Below are 24,874 nucleotides of genomic sequence, written 5' to 3'. Positions count from 1 at the left end.
CGAACTCAAAGATGGATACCAGGCAAGATGAAAAGGAAAGAAGACCAGTGTCGCAATGGTTTCCGAATTCTGAGTGGGTGTGCGTACCCTGAGGGAAGGTCTGTGGATTTTATGAGTCCGACTGACTGCAATAGGAAGCATTTGCCCTTATCGCAGTTCGTTGCGGAACACAACAATTACCTGAGCAGTAAACTCAAGCGGACAGGGCTCGGAGTCAAAACAGAGCTGAGAAGCATTCTCAATTCCATGCCGGAAAAATGTGATGCCACTTTGACAGACCCGAAGAAAGAGAGTGATCTGCTGCAGTCGCTAAATGCTATGCCACTCGATGTGTTGTCCACCTACGTCCACAAACACGCTGAAGACCTTGGGGTAGCGCATACTGCCCTGGACCAAAAGCGATCTGATGGCGTCCGAAAGGCCTGGTCAAAGACAGAGAGGTTCGTCGTGCAGTTCGATAGGTTCCTAAATGCCTACTCTGGCATCTTAGACATTGTCAAAACAGCCGACGCTCAATACGGGGGAGTAGCTGGCTCAACACTCGCGTTGCTTTTCTCGGTAGGATCCCATCACGAGAGCCGTATCGGAGTATGGCTAACCCGCGCAAGACTGTGAAGCTGAAGATCAAGAACGAAGAAGCCATCGTGTCCGCAATGGAACAAATATCTGATCGTCTTCCAGACCTGGAGGTATACCGGAAGATCTACCCTGAGCCAAAACTAGGGTTGATGCTCGTTGATGCCTACAAGGACATCATCATGCTTGCGCGAGCAGCGACAACTTACTTTCTTGGGTCGGCTTGGGGTACAGCGCCATTATAGCATCCAGAGTTGAGTTCCTTCCACTGACGACGGGACAGGACGACAAGTGATCAACTTTGGAAATCCACTTGGTTTTGAGGTCCTAGAGCAAAACATGAGAGACAATTTCCGGCGTATCCGGATAAGATGCGACGTCCTCCTAGCGCAACGGGTGGATGAACTCGCGAATGAGCTCAAAGGTACGCATATCATGGATGACGCGTGTCGATGTGCTAACCATCAACAGATAGTTACGAGCGTGAGGATAGAACCAGAGTCGTTTCGTTACGCGATGCGCTGAACATTGGGAGTTATCGAACCGAGGATGCCGTGCTCTCGCTGGAGCAGTATCGCAAGGCGCTAGCATCCAACTTCGATGACGACAGACATCGCTCAAAGCTATGCAAATCAAACTTGATGGCCGAAAGCAAGGCGCGCTTCTGGCAAGAGAGTTTGTCATGTCTTCTCATGCTCTCGGGATGCAATGAAGAAGGTGTCGGTGAAGTGGCACTGTCCTGGCTATCTCCAGTGGCTGTGGATATCGTACTTGACCGGCTAGTCCAACCCCGACCAGTTGCCTTTGAGATCTGCAACAGATCAAGCACGTTGCAGAATGTGCTAGCGCGGTTGATCTTCCAGCTATTAGAGAAGAATCCGGCAGTAGTCCGAAAAGGCCAGGACTGGTACGACATCCAGTCACATATCGCCTGGGACGGTGATTCAGAAGAAAAGACCAAACATCTCTCGGAAGCCTTACTCAAGATCATCGATCTTCAGACAGAGGAGGTATACGTCGTTATTGACAGACCTGAGCTCAGCGAAGCTGATTCCGTAAGAGACTTCGCTTCGGGCATGCTCCATTTGGTCGAGCGAACGAGAAATGTTCTGAAAGTACTGATCGTCCATCGAGCTGAACTCTGGAACTGGGAGGAGAACAAGCGAAGTGTCATCAGGAAGGGTATGAGAGACGACATTTGCCAAGCGCTTCGCATGGATCAATGCCGGTTGGAGAGCGATTAGAGTCGGTCACAGAAGACGCGGCGGTTGTGGAGGAGCGGCGAGCTTGGCATCTGTGTGCAGGAGCGATTGCGGGTCCTTTCCACGTGTTAATTGAGCTGAAGCACATGCATCACATTTTGGAGACCAACCTCAGTTGATTTGAAAACTTGGGATCGGTAGTGAAAGGCTTTCGCCATCTAAAGCTCGATTGATCAACTGGTATATTTATCTTGCAATCCCATACAGCCGTGAACATACATCATCGTGCCTATTTTTTCTTGCCGGACGCCTCGGTCGCACTCAGTTCTCTGATGAAGACTTTGGTCACGCCGTCAGGTACGTCGTCGACACCGTCCTCGAAGCCTGGACTCACTCCAATGGCTACGTATTTGCCGTCGTTGGAGAAGTCGATGGTCTGGACGCTAGCAGGGAACTTCTGGTACTGTCTTATCCTCCTCTTTGCTACTGCATCCCACAGAGCGACTATGCCGTCTCCACCTCCTGTCGCGAAAGTGCCGTGAACTGGGTGGTATGCGAGCGCGTGAACTGGGTAGACGATGTCCTGGCCATCAACATTTTGTCGGTGGCATTTGAACGCGTACTTGCGCGACTGCGACTCTTCAGATGGGTCGAACCACTCGACTGCTACACGTCCCTCGATGCTCGAACTAGAGTATCCTGCATCGTTCGGCATGCAAGACACGGCGCGTGTCATGTACTTCATTGAACTCTCCCGCTGCTGCCACGGCTCGACTCCCACTTCCTCACCGCCGCCTGTCTTGGCAGCTTCTGCCAGCTTGTCGAGCTCGTAGATGTTGACTGCGCGGCTGGCCATGGCGACGACTAGTTTGGTGGGCGAGGCGGAGAGGGAGAAGGGCTTGGACGGCAGGCGGATGGCAGAGAAGTCGCCGGGTTGCGACAGGTCGTGGAGGTGCAGTGTCGAGTCCCATGACGAGGAGATTAGGAGGTTGTGCGGGGCGGAGTAGAGAACGTTACGAACACCCTGGGAGTGCGTAGACATGATGGTCTGCGCGCCCGTCTCGAGATCGATTCTCCGTACCTCCCAGTCGAGCCCGCAGGAAAAGGCCTCGTTGTCGTCGCGCCCAAAGCAGACGTCTAGCACGGGCGCGCGGTGTTCAAATTTCTGGAGCAGCTTGCCGCCAGGCTCAGCGTGCGTGTCGTAGAGGTAGACATGGCGGTCCCAGGAGGAGACGAGCAGGCGTGTTGGGTTGTTGGTCGCGAACTTGACCGACGAGATGGGCTCCGTCGGGTTTTGCGCAAGCTCGAATTGGCCTGGCTGGGTTAGTCCGAGTCTCTGTGGCTGTAGAGTCGCTGTGGCGATATATAAGCAACTTACTTGACATGCTGGCGATGTGTGTTGCTGCGCGTGGTGGAAGCTGCGCGCTGGAGTGAAGCTCTCGAGGGCGCGGGAGTCCGCAAGCCAAACATTTGGGATCTGCGCTAACGCCCCTCCAAAAGTTCCCCAGCAACTCCCTCGTCACGCTTACACCAACCACGATGCCCTTTGCACAGCTCGTCATAGGCCCGCCGGGCTCGGGCAAATCGACGTACTGCGATGGCATGCAGCAGTTCATGGGCGCCATCGAGCGCAAGTGCTCCGTCGTCAATCTCGACCCCGCCAACGATCACACCTCGTACACGCCCGCCGTAGACGTCCGAGACCTGGTCACGATAGACGAGATCATGGAGCAGGAGACGCTGGGCCCAAATGGAGGAATCTTATTTGCACTCGAGGAACTAGAACACAACTTCGACTGGCTAGAAGAGAGCCTGAAGGAACTAGGAGGTTTGCGACAACACTCTACGTCCTCGAAGTATACTAACAGGCTCAGATGACTACGTCCTCTTCGACTGCCCCGGCCAGGTCGAGCTCTTCACACACCACGGATCGCTGCGCAATATCTTCTTGCGCCTACAAAAACTTGGGTATCGAGTATTCGCCCACCGCCCGTGGCTTGCAACTGGAGGCTAACATGAACCAGCTCGTCGTCGTACACCTGACTGACTCGATCATCCTCTCGCGACCGTCGCTCTACGTTTCCTCCCTCCTGCTCGCCCTGCGCAGCATGCTGCAGATGGACCTGCCTCACCTGAATGTTCTCACCAAGATCGATAACCTCCGCAACTACCCCAATCTTCCCTTCAATCTCGACTACTACACCGAAGTCCAAGATCTCCAATACCTACTACCGCACCTCAACCGCGAACAGACGTCCGGCATTCCGGGCCCCACCACAGCCGGCGCAAACGAGGACGTGGATCCGGACGACGACGAGCCGACCTCAAAGTTCTCCGCGCTGAACAAAGCCATCGTAGAGCTCGTTGAGGACTTTGCGCTGGTAGGGTTCGAGACACTGGCGGTTGAGGATAAGAAGAGCATGATGACGCTACTGCGGGCCATCGATCGTGCAGGTGGCTTCGCGATGGGCGGAATAGAAGGCGCAAACGACACAGTGTGGCAAATGGCTATGCGTGAGAATGGAGCAACTATGGATGCTCGCGATGTGCAGGAGAGGTGGCTGGACAGGCGGGACGAGCTCGACGAAGAAGAGAGGAAGGCATGGGAGGATGAGACCAAAGAGATGCGCGACCCACCACCACAGAACGCTCCCCAAGCACCGCCTGCCGCGAAACCGCCTACAAAGTCCAAGGATCAAGATAGTGACGACGACATGGACGATCTTGAGGAGATGCGACAGTTCATGGAGAAGAAGGACTCGGGCATCAATGTAGTTAGGAAGTGAAGTAAGGACGTACTGGATCCTTAGGCAGCGCGACGACCGCACGCCTGTTCAGCGTGCTCTCTGACGCTATAGTAGCGATGTCAGCCTTTTGTGAGCTTTCACGACAGGGACTGTATGGCTACAGCATCCTATCTACATAGAGTGACGATCTAAACGTCATGGCGATTTGCAAGGTTGGGAATGGGAGCACCGCTTGATGAGGGAATGGCCTGAGCCGAGGAGCTGCGCGCGACCACCATGAAGGAAGGTCAGGCACTTAGTCCAGGTTTGGATCTTGAAACAACGCGTCGCGTGAGCAAACATGCACGCACCCGCACGGCTCGACAGTCGACTATTGTATAGAATCTGGCCCTGCACTAGACCCTAATCGATACCGTCTAATGTCATCGTATTGCTCCCTTGGCTGTTTTTGACTGCGCACATGCTTAAACGCAAGCCCTCGCGCGACCTGGTCCCCAGCGGCGGCCCCCACGTCTCCATCTTTAGCAGCGACCCCACGCTTAGTCGTCATAAGCGGAAGCGCTCGCTCTTCCGTTCCCAGCACAACAGGGCGCAGTGGGTACCCGAGCCAGAGCGCGACATGAGTGAACTGTTAGATTTCGTCTCGCAACATGAAGATGCCTTCAAGAAGTAAGACCACCCACATGTCGGCGAGACCCTGCATTGCTGACTAGCACAGCCAGCATCGCCTTGCATCGCTCTATGCAGACTTTCGGCAACAGCTCGAGATAAACCCCGAAGGCTACCATGCGAACATCGCCGCATGGACGAAAGCCCTTGTCGACGCCTCACGGGCGGGCGTCATCCCCAGGCAAGGCACCACCCACGATCTCCTGAACATACGAGCTGCCGAGGAGCTCGCGCGAGCCCTACAGCACCCACAGTATGGCAAGCCCACCTGTCTACCGGCTGTATTCCATGAGGCAGTGCAAAAGAAGGAGATGGTACCTCTAAAGGACTTCATGTCGTCAAAGGAGAGCATATACAAGACATCGTGGATACCTTCGCCGTGGCAGGTGCTTCAGTGGAGCTTGCGGCAGGTTGGGGTCCTGGGGCAGGTACGGGCGCCGGCCAAGATGGAGGTGGGGAACTTCGTCGTCGTCAAGAATGTCGAAGTTGCTGCGGACGAGATACTCAAGAAGATGAAGGAGCACGTATCCACGGCTGACCGGGTACTATCGAAGACAGACTTCTTGAAACGTTTCGCGACTATACTAAATCCGACTGCACCACTTACGACGAACGACCTCGATATACTCCTCGTATTTCTCGCCCGAGACAAGCAAGCGATATCTCACAATGATCAGACGATCAAGTTCAAGCCAGAACATGAGGCTGTCCCCCTGCCTGTCACAGAAGAAGACGCCGCTATTGCCAATCTTCGCGACACACTAGCGAATATCAATGCGCAAATACCCCCATTGATGGAGAAGATTACTTTGGCCGATGCGGCCGCACGGGAAGCCGTAGTTGCGAAGCAGATGGTCCGCGCCAAAGCCGCACTGCGCTCCAAGAAGCTTGCCGAAAACGCTCTCGCTCAACGTTCCGATGTCGCCCTCCAGCTCGAGCAAGTCTACACCGATCTACAACAAGCCGCTGATCAAGTCGAGATCGTGGAGGCCATGCGAGCTGGTGCAGCGGCCCTCAAAGGTCTCAACGAGAAGGTTGGTGGTGCAGAAGGCGTTCAGGGTGTTGTCGATGCCGTCAACGAACAAATGGCGACCACGGAAGAAATCACAAATATCATCAATGAGACCGACCAGCCTCTTGATGAGGGCGAGATTGACGACGAGTTCGAAGCACTTGAGAAGGCGGATCGCGAGAAGCGCGAGAAGGAAGAGGCCGAGAGGACCGCTGCAAGGCTGGCAGGGCTTGAGGCAGTGGAGAAGAAGCGCAAGGACAAGGAAGCTGCAGATGAGGAGCAACCGCAGAAGGAGGCTGTTGACGCGGGCAGAACGGAGAAACAGGTCGATGAGGCGTCTCAGAGCATGGCGAGGATGTCTTTCCACCAGCCAGACGATGAGATGGAAGATCCCGAGGAGGAGAAGCGCACACCTACTTATGCCTAGGCATGCTTTGTTTGTTCTGCGTTCAAATGGTCTATCTGCATAGCATCGGCGTTACGGGCTCTTATACCACAGATCATTTACCTAGGTACTGATGGTACACAACATGTTCATCGTTCTGAGAGAAATATCACACTTTTACATATACAGTACTTATACACTCCCCAGACGAAACTTGGTCTTTTTGTTGCAATTTAGCTTTCGACAACAATCCCTGTGAGGCCTGGAGCTGTTCGACGTCTCATTGCTCCTTCGCTCCGGCGCCACTAGCCGCCGCCACGCCAAGCAATCGCAGGGAACGCGGAACCTCACCTTGACATCAAGACAACCAGCACCTATCCGCCCCCATCACAACCCGCTGCCCCTACTCCGGGACCAAACCAAACTACTCTCCGTCTACCTCAGCCCTCGATTCGCGAGCCTGCAGACCACCATGAACTCCGTCCGCGCCGCGACCAGCGCCTCGCGCACCGCCCTCACCGCTTCAGCTCGCACAGCAGCTCCCCGCCGAGCCTTCTCACAGTCACAAACGAAGCGCTCAGGTCACGGACCCAGCTACGATCCCCCGTCCGGATGGCTCTTTGGCGTCAAGCCCGGCGAGCAGTATGAGAAGGAGGGGTGGGAGAACGCTATGTACTGGGGCTTTGGAGGAGCGTGTGCGTTTGGCGTTGTTGCCTACGCTTTCAAGCCGGATACTAGGTATGTGCAAATTTCGTGTTGGATGGGGATGGACGGGGATGGTGCGGGATGGGTGAAGAGGTGGATCGGGAGGGAGGGGTCATGAATGGGCAATGGGCATAGCTCCCGAAGAAGTGGGAGGAAGAGCGCAACGGTAATGCATTGGTCGAGCAGAGACTAACACCCCACCAGCATCCAAACCTGGGCCCTAGAGGAGGCGCGACGAAGACTCGAAGCCGAGGGTATCCTCGCAGACCCAGACACCGTCAAGAAGGAGTAAACGACACCTTGAGCAAGTCAAGAAGACCCTAGACCTGGGCGGAAGTCTTACAGAAACACCACGGAAACTGTATATATGCTAGTGGGGACGAGGATGCGACACACTTTTTCTTTTGTGAGCTTGGATCTGGATGGGCTAGACGCTCGATAGACTATGCGATGATGGCTGAGTAGCCGAGGGTAGGCAATTGTATTTTTTTGTTATGGATGTTTGTGAATGGTATGTCCGCGGATATGTGGTGTGATGCTGATGATCTTGCGGAATCTTTGGCTATGTGCAGGTGGTAGACGATGTTTGTCGATATTTCAGAGGCTGCTGAGGCCCGCGTACATGAAGCATTCTCACTTCGGCCAATACGTGAGACTGTTTCTTCAAGACACAATCTTCCTTAGGGATTGAGAAATGCCCTGGGGCACTCCTTCCTTCCCCCAGGCCAACACTAGCTGCTTCGGGTTAGTTGTCGCTGTGCCGCAGCTCACAGGAGGGCACGTCACAATCTTCGCACCTACAGCCTTAGAAGCCATCACTACCGTCCTCCATTACGCCAGACTCAATACTCTGATCTTTCCCGCCAGAATGCCGCAAAGCCAAAGCGCACTGTTACGCCTACCTATAGAACTCCGGCTTCAGATTTACTCATACCTGCTGCCTAACGACGTCCACCTACGCCTCCGTAATGGCACGCTCCTTGCATCGGCGTGTATTCAGGGTGGTGCCCCTTTCCGTGGCGATGTATCTAGTTACGACATTGAATACACCGACGAGACTTGGCAAGTTCGCGTGCCCACGTCTGTGTACGCCCGTCGTCTACAGTCAACCTGGGGTCTTCACTGGTCGTGCGAGGAACACACCTCGTTGTCACACTTCTTGTTAACTGAATGTACGGACATTCCCGATCTTCTGAACATCTTCCCGGGCGTGTAAGTACATTGGAAGGCTTGGTGTCAAGCGCTCACGCCACTAGTCGTAATGAAGTGTACGATTTCCTTGCTCGTAATTCGACTATCCATGTCTCTGACCTGGACCTCATCAATTACTGGGCAAGAGCTTCGGAGGTAACCGTGCCAGTCCCTTCCGAATTTGCGAACATGCCAGTATCGAATGTTAGCCGTCTGAGTATCACGCTCAAGCTTCCGTTAGCTTTCTTCCATTCAGCGGAGCGACTTCCAGGCAACGATCTCACATCCTCAGACATAGGTCCAGCAACGCAGCCAGCACGTCTTTGGCAACATTTGGGTTCTATTCTCAGTCGTTTCGAAGCTCTCAAGAAGCTGGACTTGTGGCTCGATCATAATGAGCCGCAATTCTGGGTCGTAGTCAACGAGCGCTCGACCCTTGACCCTCTTCTCACACAACTTAGTACTCGTCCCAATCTCGACGTCACCGTCACGCTACCCATGCTTCACCCGAAGTTCGAACAGAACGAGCGACATTACACCGAAGACACCATCTCGGGGAATATTCGGGTGAACAGGGTGTTGAGATCGAAAAAGCATGCTGTTATTGGTGCTCAAGGATGTATCGAAATTGTTGCATGCAACGACTTTCCATTGTTCTCCGAGACATATCAGGCGAGAGGGATGGGTTTGTCTGCGTTAGTTGGACGGGAGCGGGAACAATGGAAACAAGGGCGCGATGTGGAGGATCAGTACAGAAAGCTTACGAGAGGTCGGTACTCAAATTGGTATCCCTAGACTGTAGAGTAACTAGTCATCGGCCATCGACTCGTTGCTTCTATCGTCATACATCACAGTGCTGAATGCATCATTTTCTACTGGTGTGAGCTGTTAAGGTGCGCGGAAATTTAGCGATGCCCTCACTTTCACCGCTCACGTGAGCGTTTGCCTCTTCGTCAACTTGTTTAGCGCAGTCACCTTCTGTCAACCTGTTTGTTGTGTACTTACTTTCGATATCAAGACCTAGACGATCACCCTGTCGAGATCCACCAACCACGAGTATGGCGAAGAAGAAAGCAGCAAAAGCTCGCTTGAGCGATACGAGCGATGAGAGCGAAGTGGATGGCAGCGTACCAGTAACTGCGCCTACGACTCCACTACTTCGTAGAGCAACATGCTGACACTGTACTCGCAGAACATCGACGACCTCGCTACCTTCATCGAGGCCTACAAGCAACTACAAACCAACAACACAAACTTACGCAACAAACTCGCAGAGCGCAAACGCGAACATGACCAAACTAAAGTTCAACTCGAAAAGGCGGCACATGCCAAATACGCTGCTGAGTTCGAGGCAATGCGAGAGGAGATGAGCGTTATGCGGCAAGACAAAGCGGGCTGGATAGAATCTATCGAAGATCTGGAGTCTGAAGCGTTGACTGCCAAAGACAAGGTTGCAACTCTTGTGGCTGAGAAATCGAAGCTTCAGCGTTCGGTGGTAGAACTCCATGGAGCCATGGCAGGATTGTACCAGACGATCGAGGAAGGCAACAAGCGCTTTGATGAAGTCAAGGAGCGAGTGAAGGCCTTTGCGACCGAGCTCTAGACATTCAAGGGGGCGGCACACGCAAACAGCATGGTAGATACGTCAAGTACAACGAATGCAATCAATTTGTCTCTATATGCACACTTCTAGATCCACCTCAAGTATATACAATTGCGAAGCCAAGCGAGAGGACAGCCGGAGGGAATCCTCAAACTCTTACAGTACCGAGCTCCAGTCCCTTTCCAGCATCTTATCCAACAGCCCCATCGAGCGCTTATGCAGGCTGGGCGAAAGTAGAGCCAATAGGTCCAAACTTGATGTTGGAGAAAACAACAGTCGCGCCGGGCGAGTTAGCCTCAACATCCTCAGGCTTGCCAGAGTCGGTAGCGCAGGTACCACGGGCAGCACCAAGCTTGTCAGGGCTAGCATCGGTAGGGTAGGTAGAGTCGAGCCAGAGCATGTTGACCGCATGATCGTCCCAGAGGGACATGACGAGAACGTGTCCGCGAGCAAGCGAGGCACCCATTCCGTTGAGGCCACCAAGGGTCTTGAAGGAGTTTGTGTCACCGAAAGTGGTCTTCTGCGCTTCACAGAAAGACTCGGTGATGGAGTTACCAGAGACGCCCTCAATAGCGGAGTCGGAGTTCTTGAAGACCTTTCCGCCCTGGATGTAGAAGCGCTTGATATCAGAGAGGCTGGAGCCGGAGCCGATGAACTGGGTGACGACGGTCATCTTCTTGGTGGTGTCGAGAGTCATACCGGGGCCGTAGAAGTCCTTGACACCCATGCGGTAGCTGTTGAAGTCGCAACCGTCCTTGTCGCAAAGTCCGCCGTAGCGGTTGTCGCCGTCACCGCAGCTGACTTCGTCGGTGCACTCCTGGAGACCAGTGCCCTTGCAGGGATGGGGAGTGTAGGCAGTGGAGATGGAGTTGGCCTCCCAGATGTCCATCTCGGGGCAGCAGGCACCGATCTTGCCGGAGCCGGCGTTGGGGTCGGCGTCGGACGGGTTCCAGCCCTCAACGTTGGCTACACCGTTGATGAACTTGATGTCGTGGGGGCACTGCGAGTCGCAGTATCCGGTTCCGTACTTGGCACCGGCCTTGTTGTTGCCCTTGTTGATGCCACCGTCGGCGGCCATCTCGACGAAGTAGAGAGCTCCGTTCAGACCGCAGGGTAGCTTGGAGACATCGACATCGAAGGTGAACTCCTTGCCGATGAGGTTGAACATCTGGTACTTGGTGTCGCTCTCCATGAGGTAGGTGCGAGAACCAATGTTTGCAGCGTAAGAACCCTTGGTGACGAACTGGAGGCTCAAAGAGTTGCTGCTGGTCTTGATACCGTAGGTGCCTAAGATCGTTAGCTAAGGGCTTCACATGTTGTGTCGTGGACATGTTAACGTACCAGAGTAGTCAGCACCGTCGATAGCGCAGTTCTTGGTGCAAGTGCTGCCGTCAGGGCAAGCGGTCGTGTTCCAAGAGTTGCCGTCGTAGCAGTTGGTGTATCCACTGGTGACATGAGACCAGCGCCAGTTGGCATCGAGCGTAATGGAACCCTGCTTGGTGGTGCAGCTGTTTCCACCAGTACCAGTGCAAGTCTGCCATGTCAACTTGGGGTGTGTCTCTGCTGTCGATGTGCCAGCCTGCTGAGCGCGGGCGGCTCCGAAGAGCGAGAGCGAGGTGAGGGCGAGTGTCCTGTACATTTTGGCTTCTTGAGTGAAGATATGTTGTTGGATGTCGAAAGTTTTGGAGCGATGGGCTGACCTTCTTATACAACATTCTTGAGCTCATGGCTACTAATCAAAGTACTCTGCAGAAGTACCCATATGACTGTTGATTATTGCAAGGTGCAGGAGATCTACACCCTTGACGTCCCTCTGTGATGTTCTCACCAATGCTGTAAGAGGAACGGAACATCGGGAGCGCAAAATAACGCTAGGAGTGCCAGAGTAATGAAGGATAGATGAGGTATGCCCTGTTGCGCCGCATCGTGGGGTAGTCTGGGGTATTGCGGAGATCTGTGCGCCACCACGCCCGGGATCTTTGCCTTAAAGAGATAGTGTAGGGAGTGACGAATGGAGAAGCATATGGAGACGTACTATCAACCGTCGGCTTCACTGGTGGCCAAGTCTTAGCCTTCCGTCTCATTCGACAGTGATGGGTCAGCCTCGTATGTGAGAAGGCAAAGCTGTGGATCAGCACTCGTAGCTGTGTCCTTGATATTTGCATACAGTATTGTGGCTGGGTCACGAGTGACCGCATGTGCACACACCACCCAGGAGAATACATCATGCTGGCTTTCACAGTAAAAAGATACGCGACGATATATACTCCAATGTGTGTTGTACCTTGGGTACAGCTCAGGACCATATCGCGTTGTTTTGTGCAACTCCACCCGGTGAGCTCAAAACCCGGTAGGAATAGATTGCTTTTTCCATGATCCATGGGCATATACGAGAGACTTTTCTAGAAAGATTTTCCGGACTGGGGGGCACACTTAATCTGTAGCAGAGGTCATGAGGCTCAGATCTTTTCCCGGGTAACGGTTTGGACGTGAAATCCAATAAGAAGAAAGAAGACTGAGATACGTACTTCGCTGGAAGCGGCACAAGGATACAGTCAGGTAAGTTGCATTGAGCCCCTCCTTCTGTTGCTCGAGTCTCATTGTTGTAGTAAACAACCATGACTGGCGCTGCTTGACATGCCGGTGTACGAATGATATCGACAGAGACTGGCCAGTATGTTTCCCCGTGTTGAAATGCATGAGAAACATTGAGGCAGTTTTATCAGGTGTCCTTTCGTGGTGGAATGCAGGTACCGAGTTGAAGCGCCGAACCCTGCAAGCAAAACGAAGCTTCCGGAGCAGACGGGACGAGACCCTCATCCACAATTGGCTATGGATTTCAGAGCTTAATCAAGTTGCCCTGAGCCTTAGCAGAGTGGCATCGACCGGACTTCTCGGTCGAACTGCTAGTGCAGAATAGATTGAGGTCAGGGGTGCCCGCTCGCCAAGACCGGAACATCCCAAGGTTCGCCATGAATTTGTCCGCCTGCTGGGTCGTTGGCAAGCAAAGCTTGTGACAGACCATCAACGCGTCGTTTGAATTGTGGGTTATGGAAAGTCTCCAAGTAGCGTTGCACGGCCAAAGATGCAGATGCTGTTTTCCCAGCTGGTTTGTTGTGCATGACGTCCGAGGTTCAGCCTAATCTTCCAGCAACGTGCAATATACGTTCCGGCCACTCGATATGAACTCCGCACCAGTATTCGACGATCACAGGTTCTCGGTGGTTGCGACCCAGGTGGGCGGCAGTTTTCCAGGGCTTAGCGAATCAGGTGCGCTGTCATATACTGCGACCGGGTATAACACATTGAGCCGCAATCATCGTGACAGCGTGACCTCACAACACGGCCCAGGGGCACCAAACGCGCAGTTCAGTGGACATGCTTTGCTGGTACCGAGTCTGCATCACTCTGCTTGAAACCGAGAGTGAGATACGTGGCTCCGGAAGCATAGATTGGTTGCATACCTGGGTACACTTCAGAGTCTTTAGGAAGTTCAAAGACTTGGGCAATTCGTATGTTTTCACCTACGTAACGTATTCCGACATGTATCGCAAGTGAGAAGCATCTATCTAGTAAGTAGGGAGATGGGTTGCGATGGTGTTTGGAGGTTGGACACCTCCCAAAGTGGGCAGGAAGGGTCCAAAGGCCTAGACCTCAAGAAGGCTAGCGTATCCCCCCGCACCTCGAGACATTGCCCGGGCGAAGTCTAGGTACCTAGGTACCTGATGCTAGGTCATCACTTTGAACTATTCTCCGTCTTTACAAGCCTCTTTCCGTTCAGGTTTACTTCTAATTAAGATTGTTCCATGGTGTAGGCATATCGCCTGGTATGTGGTATATTGCCCAACTCCGAAATGTCTATATCTAAACCTACGCCGAGTACCCAGTAGGCTCCTACAATGAAAAGTGGCTGCAGGTACTCTAAGAATGCCAAATAGACTTGGAAAACCAGAAGAACGTCTAGAAGAGTCCATGCCCATGACGAGCATCTAAGCGAATCAACTCTTCAGCAACATCTCTCGCATGATCTCGTGTGTCTTCAGCATACTTCCGAGCCACTGCTTCGTTCTCTTCTCTCGTCCGCCAATACCTCGGTCTTGCACTGGACCGTCTGATCTCATCGGGTCCTTCTTCAGAAGTATTCCTCCTCATGAAGGACCGATAGATGCGAGACTTGGGTGCGCTGCTAGCCGCCACAACCCCAGGGTGAGTAGCCTCTTTCAACCCATCTTCCACCTCCGCAGCCTCAAACGCACGTCTGACACTTCCCGCAGGTCGGCTGGTAAGTCTCACGAGACAAGTGTTGGCCCCACTACCCTCAGCACAGCTTCCTACGCCATGCGCTCTCCACCCCGTCTCGAACGGCGTCCTTCCCGTACCCAGATCCCGCCAACTCTGCACCACCAACCTGACCTGTCCGCCTGTAGCATGCGAGAAGTCTTGGCTCGTCACGCTCCAATCCGTCGCGCAAGTGGAGCAGTTCTGCGTGAACTGGTACTTCCAGCCTCGGCGGATGACGTTGTCGATGGCGGCCATGATACCTGTGTGGCCGTTTGGTGTATCGCGGTGGCCTGTGACGATATGTGGGAGTAGGGGCCAGAGCGACTTTAAAAGGTTGCGATTACGCGTCGTAAAGGCGGGCAGGACAATGGCATACGAACTATGCAACAAGAAGCGGCCGTTTACTATCCTAGCGGATACGGTGAGTTTGGTAGGAACGGGTGTCCTGGAGATGCGTGCCATGTCTTTCTTCTCATGGGTAAAAGCAGATAGCGGAATGCCGTGTTCGTCTCCCCGCGATGCGCGGTTGATGGCAAGTCGAACGTGATGAAAGCGTAGTTTGTAGCCGTCTCCAGCGTCCAGGTAGCTGTTGTAGTCGGCACAATCTCTTCTCTTTCTCGAGTATTGCTGGTTCTTTGGCCCGTCTTCCGCGGTCCAGGCATGGAATTTGTCACACCAGCCGCAGAACCAATGACCGGGAAAGGCGCGCTCTACTACCGCCTCGATAATCTTCCTCTTCTCAAATCGGTTTTTGCTTCCCTTGACATGGCGAGACAGAATTTCGGTGCCGAGAGCGTAGTAGATGTATCGCCCGGATAGGCAGAAGGCTGCTGCGGAGGCAGTGTCGAGATAGGTATTGACTTGTTGGATCAGCTCGAGTGGGAGAGTAAGTACTGGAGCTTTCGGTAACGGTGGGGAGGGTTTGATTGTAGCCAGGGAGTCTGTAATCTCGTACTCTTCAAAGGTAGAATCTATGCTCGTTCGAGAGCTTGCGGTATCGGATGCCGAGTCGATAGTGGAAGGACGTGATGAGTGTGAGGAGCCGAAGCTCATAGATCGACGAAAGATGTTCATGCTTGCGTTTTGATCTATCCCTTCACTACGCGTGTGGTCGTTATGAGGCTCTCGAATTCTGAGGCTGAGACCAATATAAGAGTACCACAAAGGGGCAACAGACGCTATAAGCCAACACTGCCAGCGTATAATTTAATAACAAGGACTAGTCAACAACACATCAAGAAAGGTACCGACATAGCCGTTGCAAGCTCGACGCCGTCTCGCGCGCGGCCACTGCATCCCCTTATCAAAGCGCCTGGCCTCCGGCCACCAATGCACGACATGTCATCCAGCCGCGGTTTCTAACGGGGCCTGACAGTGGCACGCAACGCACATGGCACCTCGAGTCCAGGCACATGCCTACCACTTTGCCGTTGTCAGGGTCCAGCAGACGTGTCCGGCGGTGTAGGTGAGACAGCCGTCATTCACCTGATGTGCTTGGCCTAACCGAGGTGGGGCTAGTTGCAACGTGTGTGGTGGGGTGACCCGGTGGACGCTGCTAAGCGCCCTGACTGCGCCGCCACTCTTGCCCTACAATCTTGGAACGCGTAAGATTTGGTGCCAGATGAGTCAGAGCGTAGGAGCACGTCGGGCGAGAGAATCTCATTGTTGTTCCTCCTTGTGGTGAAGAAGATTAATTTGCGAATAGAAAACGCTATGCTACGCGGAAAATAGTGGTAGATCTGACGTGCTTCGCTATCGTGCGATTCCGCCCGTCTGATGTACGCCAAAATGATAGATGTATATGGTACACGTGCGCTTCTAGTTCGAGAATGCGCAACCCTAGGTCATTTCATTACAACTTCTGGCTCTGTCATAAATCATCCCCTCCCCTCGTCCACAAAGCCTGGTGGGCCAAGCATGCGCCTCAGACGCGGTTTACTTGGGCAGCTCAGGGTTCAGCTTAAGCTGAGGTACTGGCGGACCAGTTCCAGCTCTCCGCCTCCGCTCGCGCTCGTTGAAACCAACAGGCTGGTCTAGTTGTGCGGTCTTCTTGAATTTGCCACCCAGACTGCGCATCCAGTCCTCGCCCTCGCCGGCATCAGCACCGAGCCAGTACTTGGGCGCACCGCTGAGCATGACGCGTCCGAGTTGCCCCTTCCAGCCGCTTCCCTCTTCTTTTCCTTCTGCGAACGGGTTCTCGGCGAGGTCGTTTGCGGACGTCTGCATGTTGTTCGAGTTGTACCATGCGGCGGAGGAGGCGTTTGCGGCGATGTGTTGGCGGAGGCACTGGCGCGCGAAAGCCAGCATAATAAAGACGAAGTAGACGCGAAGAGCCCAGAAGCCAGAGATGAGGGAGATGCTCATAATGCTTCCGCTTTGGAAGACGGCGTTGCCTAGCCCCGCGCCAGCATCTGCGCCTTGTCCGACTGCTACGGCGTTCTGACCAGATTTCAGGCCGTCGGTGGGCTCCGCGATAATATCGACCTGTGTGACGTTGTGCTTGGGGCTGGTGAAACCCGCGTTGTCCTTCATGCCCGGCGATAGTCCGGCGTTCTCATCTGGGTGCGCGGCGAGCGTGTAGAACCACGCGATGCCGAAGAAGGCTGTGTATAACGCGTTGATGACCGAGTCGAGCGCATACAGGTGCGCCAGCAATACCGACTCAAAGGGACTTTGTAACCGGATGTGCTTGTACAGGAATGTGGTAGCGAGGAGTGCGGCGGTCGAGTAGAGGTACATGGACAGCTGGAAGCCATCAATCTTCGCGCCGGTAAGAAGCGCAAGGAGGCCGTAGACTCCCGACGCCTTGTTTATGACTTGGAGGTAAGTGATGATCTCGGCCCCCGTCCGAAGAGACATCTTCTGGAGGAACGTCTGCGCGCGGGTCAGTCCTGCCCATTTTAAGGTTTAGATTCACTTACCGTGGGACGTGGGATATCGAGGATATTCATCGTGGCTATTCTAGGGAGATGACGATGGGAGTGAAAGAGTTTGGGTGACGATGTTCGTTGTTGCAAGGCGCAAGCACTGCGGAAGGCCCGGGAGATTTAGCGCCCCTTTCAGTACATGCGGGTCGTGGTCGTGCAATCCCTTCATCCATGGATATACTTTGTACCATGATTCGCGCAGACTTCGCTCACACTGGATTCAATTCATTTGCGTTAGAATTCCATATCTCCTTTAGGTTTCATTGTTGCAGGTGTTGCGCCTACTATTTCGAGTCTCGCCGAGTCTTGCGCCAGCTATGACGCATCCGCCCAAACATCACGCGGCGCGTCTCCCATGCTTACTATCCCAGTCCAATATACCCACTTCCCCCCAAGTTCCAGTCTTCAGCAAACCCACGTGTATGCTGCTATCAACTACACATTCCGAGGTCCTTAAAGATGGCTTAGGAACTTCAAAAACATGAGTTCGCCCTGGTAAGTCTCTCAAGAGACAGGGTGACGAACCAGCGGATCTTGAATTCCAACTCTGGATTGTTAGTACAATGATGAAGCGCACAAAGACGTGCAACGTACTCTTGATACGACTACAGAGAGTGTGCTTCTTCGTAGGACTTGTTGTAGCGACTTCCTAGCTTCCACCTTGGTACGATGACGTAGCTTAACATTCAGCCCTCACATCTCACAGCACGTTTCTGTCACACAACATTGCATACTGTCAACCGTGGAATGCACTATGAATTGAATCCCTTTCAGGTCTGTACTCAACACTGACCTTTATATATACATAAATTTTGTCGATCAGCCCCAACATGGTAGACTACCAACCTCCAGCGCCCGCGCTACAGGAGCAGGATCTTAAGGGCAAAGTTGCCATTGTCACGTAAGACATCACTTTCTTCACCGATTCCGTCAATACCACTTCGAAGGGATCAAATCCTTGACACCTTTTATTTCTTTCATGAACACTCCATGTCACATCAGGCGTTCTGTCGACTTTTCACTTCAGCATGCACCCCAAGAAAACCCCCAGCCTACCTTTTCCACAAGATCTAACAACCCCCAAGCGGCGCATCAAAAGGCATAGGCCGCGCTATATCCCTCTCCCTCGCAACCCGCGGCTGTTCCATCCTAGGAACCTATTCATCCCCCCAATCCGCCCACATCTTCGACACTCTCTCCAGCACAGTCCGCAACCTCTACGCTGCCACCAAAAGCAAACCCCCAACTATGCGAGGCGAGGCCGCTGATATAACGTCTTTATCCTCTGTCGACACTCTCCTCACAGCGCTAGATTATCATTTTTCTGGCGTACAACCCAGCATACTCGTCTTCAATGCCTCACACAATACACGCCCCAGAGTAGGCAGCGCAAGCGAAGATGATATCAACGATTCTTTGACGGGGAATTTGCACTGGCCGATCATGCTCATGGAGAAACTGGTTCAACAAGGACTCTTCACGCCAAATAGCCGCGTCGTAGTCATTTCTTCCGACCGCGTACGGGACCCATCTCCCGGATCCGGATTGTTCAACGCGACCCGTACAGCCATGGAGTCGCTGGTACGGTCGTGGGCCGTTGAGTTGCCGCATAGCTTTCCAGGCACAACGGTAAATGCCGTGTCTGTTGGACTGACGGATACACCTGGACTGCGCGCCTTTCCTGCAGAAGCCGTACAGGCGTTGAAGGAGCAGCGGTTGCCCAAGGTCAAGGTTGTTGAGGGAGGGAGAATGGGCCAGGCGGAGGATGTGGCTGATGTTGTGGGGTTTCTGGTTAGTGAGAAGAGTAGGTGGGTTACTGGGAGTGTGATTGCGGCGAATGGAGGGGCTGAGTGGGTTGGTGGGAGTTCGTAGATGTTTTCGAGCACTGGAAGCTTCGTTTTCCGTTCTGTATTTCAAGACATGTGTGAGAATATGTGATACATAGAGAAGAATGATGGGTACTAGTTCACACTCTGCATTTGGAGTACAAATCATAACAGTCGGCCTTCTTCGTGCTGTCGGTCGCCCGTCCAACAAAGCGGGCCTCGATTCGTTGGTATAGTACAGGTCTAACTCCTTGACGTTTCGTCGTAAGTCCGCAAGCCGGGCTGTATGATGTCCTTGGCTGCTATATTACAACAGACATCAGGTATGTAGGAGGATATATACAACTCTACCCCAAATCTGCAAATTTTTGATACATGCATTCATACAACGCTCGTCTAATTAACGGAACGTACGGCTTCGCTAGAGTCGGCCGCAAACTGTGCTCGGCTTTTCAGAAGGTCGTTGACTTCGTCTGAAAGCTTCGCAGTTCGCTCCTGGTGTTCGGCTGCAAGCGAATCCAGCTTGGTGACTGGTAGATCATCAGGGTATTCGTTTACATCGTCGGTGGTAGCCGGCTCGTCGGAAGCCAATCGCGGATCGGTGAGAATGTCCTTCGCTTCCTCTGGCATGCCCGGCGGTACAGAAATGTGACGCTTCATAGCCGCAACCTGGGGGCCTTCGACTTCATCGGTGGCCTCAGGCTCTGATACCATCGATCTTCTTGCTTGTTTTCTGGTCGTCTTCATCCGCTTCCTCGCTTGTTCGATGAATGAGAAGTCGTTCAGCGTTTTCTCGATCTGATCCTCAACAAGTTTCTTTGTGTGGTTGGCAAGAGCTCTGGTGGTGAAGACGTTTGGGAACCGGTAACTCAGCCATAGATAGCACACCAGCATCTTGTGCAGTTCCTCCAGATCGTGGAGATACTTGCGTTCAGCAGACGAGGGCCGGTCCATGACGCTGAGTGGCAGGGTGTCAAGATCTAATAGGCTACCCGACTTGCCTTCAGCAATGCATTCAGCGAGGTGGCGCAGAAACGCTTTCTGGGACGGTTGGCGCATGTTGATGGGAGCGGCACATAACATGATTCGGTCTTGAATGCTGAGGTTTTTGACCATGTGAATGGCGTCAGCAATCGCCAGTTGGTCTTTTAGTGCACAGAGATGGAATCGAGGGTGTAACTCAGAGATCTCATGTAGACGTAGCATAATGTATCCGAAAGGTGTTCCCGGGGGGAAGTAGTTGGCGAACCGCTCAACGATAAGCGACGGCGGGAAGAGGCCGGCTGTGCTGATGTGTTCGGGCTCACGCTTCATGCCCAATTTCAAGGCCGCGTGGTCGACTTGGTCGAGTGTAGTGACCCATCCTATAGTCTTCTCTTCAGGTTTCTTTGCCTCGACAGTATCGGGTTGCTTGTCGTCTAGGCCAATGGCGGGGTCAGCGGCGCCGTCAACAATCGAAGCCTGTTCGGAGTCTGTAGTGACTGCTTGCTGAGCAGTTTTGTAGCGCCCGGCACGGCCGGCGATTTGTTTGATCTCGGAGATCTGCAGGGGCACGTAGTTCAGGCCGTTACTCTTGATAGTAGATTCGAAAATGACACGCTTGATAGCACTACATTGGTTAGCATCCGGGTATCGAAATTCAACATGACACACTGCTTACAGGTTGAGACCCATGCCGATGGCATCACTCGCCACGAGGTAGTCGTAGTCATTGTCTGGGTCGTTGAATAAGCGGGCTTGTTGAGCTCTTGTCTCAGGTGGCAAGCCTCCATATACGATAGCGCACTTCTTGCCTGTCTTCTTCTCCACCTCGCGTCGCAGCGCATGGATACCGAGGACGGTGAAAGCAACGATGCAATCACCTTTCTCAAGGAGTGTGAGGTTGCCTCCCAGACTCTTCGGCTGGATTTGAAGTGGCGTCAGACGCTCGTACTCGTGTACGTGCACTTTATCGCCAACAAGAGCGCAAAGCTCGCGCATCAGTGGTACTGTGCGTGCTTCTCCACAGAGATGGATTTCTTTGGCCTGCAGACCCATGAAAGCCTGTGTCCATGCCCAGCCTCGTTCCTGGTGGTTGATCATCTGTATCTCGTCGATGACAGCCACATCAAATCGAGTATTGAGCGGGGCCATTTCCACAGTACAACTGTACATGTTGGCGTGTGTGTCCTCAGGCAAGCGCTGCTCTTCACCCGTAACCAGAGCGCAGGGCTTGCCCTTTGCATTCAGGCGCGTGTAGACCTCATGGGCGAGGAGCCGCAGCGGACCGAGGTAGATGCCCGAGTTGACTTCCTCCAGACGCTTCAGGGCATGGTACGTCTTGCCAGAGTTGGTCGGCCCAACGTGCATGTGTACTGTGCGCGTAATCTCTCGTGTCGCTGGATACCATTCGGCTGGGTAGCGCAGGTCCGCCACCTCCTTCTGGTTCTCTGCCTCGGCCGTCGTGAAGCGGCCGCCACATGCTTGCGCATAGAACAGATATCGTAGCCTCTTCTCAAGTGTGTTCTTTCTCCGCTGGGCCTCCTGCACCAACGTGACCAACTCACGCGGGGCCTGTTTGATCCATAGCGTGATGGACCGCTCGAAGGTAGTCCATTCCTTGTCGAAGTCTTCGCGGCTTATCTGAAGTCTGTCTAGAAATTCTGGCGTGGCGAATTCCTTGTGCAGGGTGTCTAGTTTGTCGCGGACTATGCCTATGGGTATTGACGACTTGGAAGATCTGGAATCGCCTCCTTTTGCAAGTTTACCCTGCTGGAGAGGATTGAAATGCGTCGTCTTCGAGGGCTTGGCTGGAGCGGAACGGTGTGCGGCTTGGATTCGGGGCAGGAGGTTTTGGGTTCGCGATCGAGAGCGGGCGGCGAACGAGCAGATGAGACATAGCGAACTCCGTCGCGCCGGCAGCAGAGGCATGCCAATGGTGGGTATCATGCGGGAGAGGAAAGAAGAAAAGACAGAATCCAAAGCGCCAGGCGCCTGTACAAACGAAGGACGACAGGAATGTTCAAGTCGACGACGTAATGCCGAATAAAAAGTTGCCAAGCATCTACCACCGTAGTACCGTAGGGACCTCCGGCGGCGCCTGCCCGCCGCAGCTCGCGACGCAACTCTAGCTGAGACGCGCCTTCCTCACCACCGCCGCGACAGCCCAGCACCACGTGTGCCTCGCCCCGACAGAGCTGGCCCACACACGCCCTCGTCTCTGCATCACGTTACCGCTGCCGCTTCCACCGCCTCGCCTTTTCCCAGCGGCATTCGCTGCGATACCCCGCCAACATGGCTTCCATGATCGATATCCAGCGCGACCGTAAAGACACACCTCGAAACGCCTGAGGAACACGTGCTGATAAGCCACACAGTCATTCTCAACTCGATCAAGCAGACCACGCGCGGCGACGTATGAAGCTCCCCCCAATGCGCCCGCACTCCGCTAACGGCTACCGCGCAGTGGAAGATACTCATTGTGGACGAGGATAGCCAGAAGCTCATTAACAACGTGGTCAAGGAAGATGACATCCTCAATCTCAACATCACAAGTACGCGACTCCGCCCGCTCCCAAGACGCCAGATCCTAACCTCGCAGACATCGAGCGCATCGAGGACCGGCGGCAGACGATCCGCGACATGGACGCCGTGTACATCATCACGCCCAAGCCACACATTGTCGACTGCATGATGGCCGAGTTCGACCAGCGCAGGTACCGCGGCTTTTTTCTGATATGGACAACTCTGCTGCCACCACACCTCAAGGAGCGCATAGACCGGTCGCAGATGGCGCGCGAGCAGATTCGGAGCTTCCGCACAGTGCACCTCGACTTCCACCCCCAGGAGTCGCACCTCGTCACCTTCAAAGACCCATGGAGCTTCCCCATCCTCTACCACCCCGAGTGCAACAACCTCGTAGTGCGCCACATGGAGGACATTGCGGAAAGAGTAGGTAGTCTACCTCTCACGGCAAGCTTCTGCTGACAGCCCTAGATCACCGGAATCTGCGTCGCACTCGGCGAATACCCCATCATCCGATACTACCGACCACGAGCTCCAACCCACGAGGCCAGTGTCTTGTGCTCACACCTCGCCCGCTTCGTCCAAGACAAGCTCGACATGTACGCGCAGTTCAACCAAGACTTCCCCCCGCAATCGAACCGACCCCGCGGTGCCCTCTATATCACTGATCGATCCATGGACCTCATGGCCCCCTTCCTCCACGAGTTCACATACCAAGCAATGGCCATGGATCTGTTGCCTATACAAGACAGCGACAAGGTGACCTACCGCACCATTGTCAACGAAGAGGACCCCGAGGCGGAGGAGAAAGACATGGAGATATCCGACAAGGACAAGATATGGGTGGAAAACCGCCATCGGCACATGAAGGACACTCTCGACAAGCTGATCAGCGACTTCCAGAAGTTCATTGCCGACAACCCCCATTTCACAAATCAAGACGCCCAGAACGCTGCTGGCATGAATGGACTGAATGCAATCAAGGATATGATCGCTGGTTTGCCCCAATTCCAGGAGATGAAGGAAGCCTACTCGCTACACCTCACCATGGCGCAGAAGTGCATGGAGATCTTCCAGAAGCACAAGCTCCCGGATCTGGCTTCAGTGGAACAGGTGAGTACCATCAGAGCTGGGTCACGGCTGTCGCTAACCTTTCCAGTGCCTTGCTACCGGTCTTGACGAAGACTACCGTAAGCCCAAGAACATGACTGACCAGATTGTGCGCACATTGGACGACGAAGAGATCACGCCAGCTGACCGGCTACGCCTTATCGCGCTCTACGTAATCTTTAAGAACGGAATTCTACCAGCCGACCTCCAAAAGCTCCTCTTCCACGCACAACTGCCACCACCGGACGGTGACGTTATTCGTAACCTTGATCTTCTTGGTGCGCGAGTCGCCAGGCAACTGAAAGAGAAAAGAGATGCACAGCCACCACTCTTCCCACCGAAAGCGGCCCCACCTCCAAATACTGAGGACTACGGTCTATCAAGGTTCAACCCGGCTCTCCAGGACATGTTAGAGGAGCACATCCGCGGCAGCTTACCCCAGGACGTCTTTCCCTTCACTAAGATGTCACCTGATGATGTCGCCAGCATGGCACAGGAAAATACTGCGCCTGCTTCCCTCCGCTCCGCAAAACCGACATGGGCTAAATCGCGACTTGCGAGTGCGGAGCCCCGTCAACGCGTGATTGTATTTGTCGCTGGTGGTGCAACCTACTCCGAGGCCCGCGCCTGCTACGATGTGTCGAACAAGACCTCGAGAGACGTCTTCCTCGTCACCTCACACATGATGAAGCCGCAGCTCTTCCTCCGCCAAGTCGGCGATCTCAGTCAAAACCGCCGAAGTCTGCGTTTACCCATCGACCAACCGCAGCCTATAGCCCCAGCACATCTATTCGAGAAGCCTGAGCCTCCGAAGCCAGCACCACCGCCTGCTGGTACAAAGCCCCCCATGGCCGGGGGTCTGCCGTCCGGACCCAGAGTCGCTGGCCCGAAACCCCCTATAGCAGCCATGGGTGCCATCAACCTCAATTCCAACCCGCAAAAACACAGTCCTTCACCGTCGCAGAGCAGTACCACGAAGCCCGGCAAAGAAGAGAAAGAAGGCAAAGAGAAGAAGAAGAAGAAGTTGCATCTGTTTTCTTCAAAGCATTAGTGAGGCTTGTTAACATTTTCCTGCTAGGGCGCTGCATACCTTTCTGGCGTTGTTCTGCTTTGTTCACAGCGAGGAGTGATTCTTG

General features: G+C 53.9%; 12 protein-coding genes across 12 annotated transcripts; 7 read left to right on the top strand and 5 right to left on the bottom strand.

Annotated features, from left to right (window-relative positions):
* Positions 1 to 246: 246 nt before the first annotated feature.
* On the top strand, positions 247 to 1,820 carry J4E85_000749 (uncharacterized protein; the record flags this gene model as incomplete). Its single annotated transcript, XM_051465039.1, has 4 exons — positions 247 to 558; positions 609 to 804; positions 860 to 1,000; positions 1,048 to 1,820. 4 exons carry the CDS (start codon positions 247 to 249, stop codon positions 1,818 to 1,820), a joined length of 1,422 nt encoding a protein of 473 aa, XP_051331560.1.
* Positions 1,821 to 2,067: 247 nt separating this feature from the next.
* On the bottom strand, positions 2,068 to 3,163 carry J4E85_000748 (uncharacterized protein; the record flags this gene model as incomplete). The annotated part of the gene is made up of 2 exons (XM_051465038.1): positions 2,068 to 3,092; positions 3,157 to 3,163. 2 exons carry the CDS (start codon positions 3,161 to 3,163, stop codon positions 2,068 to 2,070), a joined length of 1,032 nt encoding a protein of 343 aa, XP_051331559.1.
* Positions 3,164 to 3,317: 154 nt separating this feature from the next.
* J4E85_000747 (uncharacterized protein) lies at positions 3,318 to 4,564 on the top strand (the record flags this gene model as incomplete). The annotated part of the gene is made up of 3 exons (XM_051465037.1): positions 3,318 to 3,606; positions 3,653 to 3,753; positions 3,803 to 4,564. 3 exons carry the CDS (start codon positions 3,318 to 3,320, stop codon positions 4,562 to 4,564), a joined length of 1,152 nt encoding a protein of 383 aa, XP_051331558.1.
* Positions 4,565 to 4,985: 421 nt separating this feature from the next.
* J4E85_000746 (uncharacterized protein) lies at positions 4,986 to 6,633 on the top strand (the record flags this gene model as incomplete). The annotated part of the gene is made up of 2 exons (XM_051465036.1): positions 4,986 to 5,194; positions 5,244 to 6,633. 2 exons carry the CDS (start codon positions 4,986 to 4,988, stop codon positions 6,631 to 6,633), a joined length of 1,599 nt encoding a protein of 532 aa, XP_051331557.1.
* Positions 6,634 to 7,063: 430 nt separating this feature from the next.
* On the top strand, positions 7,064 to 7,588 carry J4E85_000745 (uncharacterized protein; the record flags this gene model as incomplete). The annotated part of the gene is made up of 2 exons (XM_051465035.1): positions 7,064 to 7,329; positions 7,501 to 7,588. 2 exons carry the CDS (start codon positions 7,064 to 7,066, stop codon positions 7,586 to 7,588), a joined length of 354 nt encoding a protein of 117 aa, XP_051331556.1.
* A 1,957-nt stretch (positions 7,589 to 9,545) lies between these two features.
* Positions 9,546 to 10,090, top strand: J4E85_000744 (uncharacterized protein; the record flags this gene model as incomplete). The annotated part of the gene is made up of 2 exons (XM_051465034.1): positions 9,546 to 9,620; positions 9,680 to 10,090. 2 exons carry the CDS (start codon positions 9,546 to 9,548, stop codon positions 10,088 to 10,090), a joined length of 486 nt encoding a protein of 161 aa, XP_051331555.1.
* Positions 10,091 to 10,304: 214 nt separating this feature from the next.
* Positions 10,305 to 11,729, bottom strand: CEL1_2 (Esterase/lipase/thioesterase; the record flags this gene model as incomplete). Its single annotated transcript, XM_051465033.1, has 2 exons — positions 10,305 to 11,377; positions 11,432 to 11,729. 2 exons carry the CDS (start codon positions 11,727 to 11,729, stop codon positions 10,305 to 10,307), a joined length of 1,371 nt encoding a protein of 456 aa, XP_051331554.1.
* Positions 11,730 to 14,050: 2,321 nt separating this feature from the next.
* Positions 14,051 to 15,445, bottom strand: J4E85_000742 (uncharacterized protein; the record flags this gene model as incomplete). Its single annotated transcript, XM_051465032.1, has 1 exon — positions 14,051 to 15,445. One exon carries the CDS (start codon positions 15,443 to 15,445, stop codon positions 14,051 to 14,053), a length of 1,395 nt encoding a protein of 464 aa, XP_051331553.1.
* An 861-nt stretch (positions 15,446 to 16,306) lies between these two features.
* J4E85_000741 (uncharacterized protein) lies at positions 16,307 to 17,322 on the bottom strand (the record flags this gene model as incomplete). Its single annotated transcript, XM_051465031.1, has 2 exons — positions 16,307 to 17,245; positions 17,293 to 17,322. 2 exons carry the CDS (start codon positions 17,320 to 17,322, stop codon positions 16,307 to 16,309), a joined length of 969 nt encoding a protein of 322 aa, XP_051331552.1.
* Positions 17,323 to 18,128: 806 nt separating this feature from the next.
* Positions 18,129 to 19,170, top strand: J4E85_000740 (uncharacterized protein; the record flags this gene model as incomplete). Its single annotated transcript, XM_051465030.1, has 2 exons — positions 18,129 to 18,199; positions 18,384 to 19,170. The coding sequence occupies 2 exons, from the start codon at positions 18,129 to 18,131 to the stop codon at positions 19,168 to 19,170; spliced, it is 858 nt and encodes a 285-aa protein (XP_051331551.1).
* Positions 19,171 to 19,520: 350 nt separating this feature from the next.
* On the bottom strand, positions 19,521 to 22,034 carry J4E85_000739 (uncharacterized protein; the record flags this gene model as incomplete). Its single annotated transcript, XM_051465029.1, has 2 exons — positions 19,521 to 20,733; positions 20,785 to 22,034. 2 exons carry the CDS (start codon positions 22,032 to 22,034, stop codon positions 19,521 to 19,523), a joined length of 2,463 nt encoding a protein of 820 aa, XP_051331550.1.
* Positions 22,035 to 22,397: 363 nt separating this feature from the next.
* Positions 22,398 to 24,789, top strand: J4E85_000738 (uncharacterized protein; the record flags this gene model as incomplete). The annotated part of the gene is made up of 6 exons (XM_051465028.1): positions 22,398 to 22,428; positions 22,481 to 22,518; positions 22,570 to 22,657; positions 22,705 to 23,054; positions 23,100 to 23,741; positions 23,788 to 24,789. The coding sequence occupies 6 exons, from the start codon at positions 22,398 to 22,400 to the stop codon at positions 24,787 to 24,789; spliced, it is 2,151 nt and encodes a 716-aa protein (XP_051331549.1).
* Between the last annotated feature and the right edge of the window lie 85 nt (positions 24,790 to 24,874).

This window comes from Alternaria conjuncta (genome assembly GCF_024043145.1).
Source record: "Alternaria conjuncta strain BMP 0040 chromosome Unknown scaffold_1, whole genome shotgun sequence".
Lineage (NCBI taxonomy): Eukaryota > Fungi > Ascomycota > Dothideomycetes > Pleosporales > Pleosporaceae > Alternaria > Alternaria conjuncta.
Note: the sequence above shows the minus strand (reverse complement) of the source record. Positions and strands in the feature narration are given on the sequence as shown.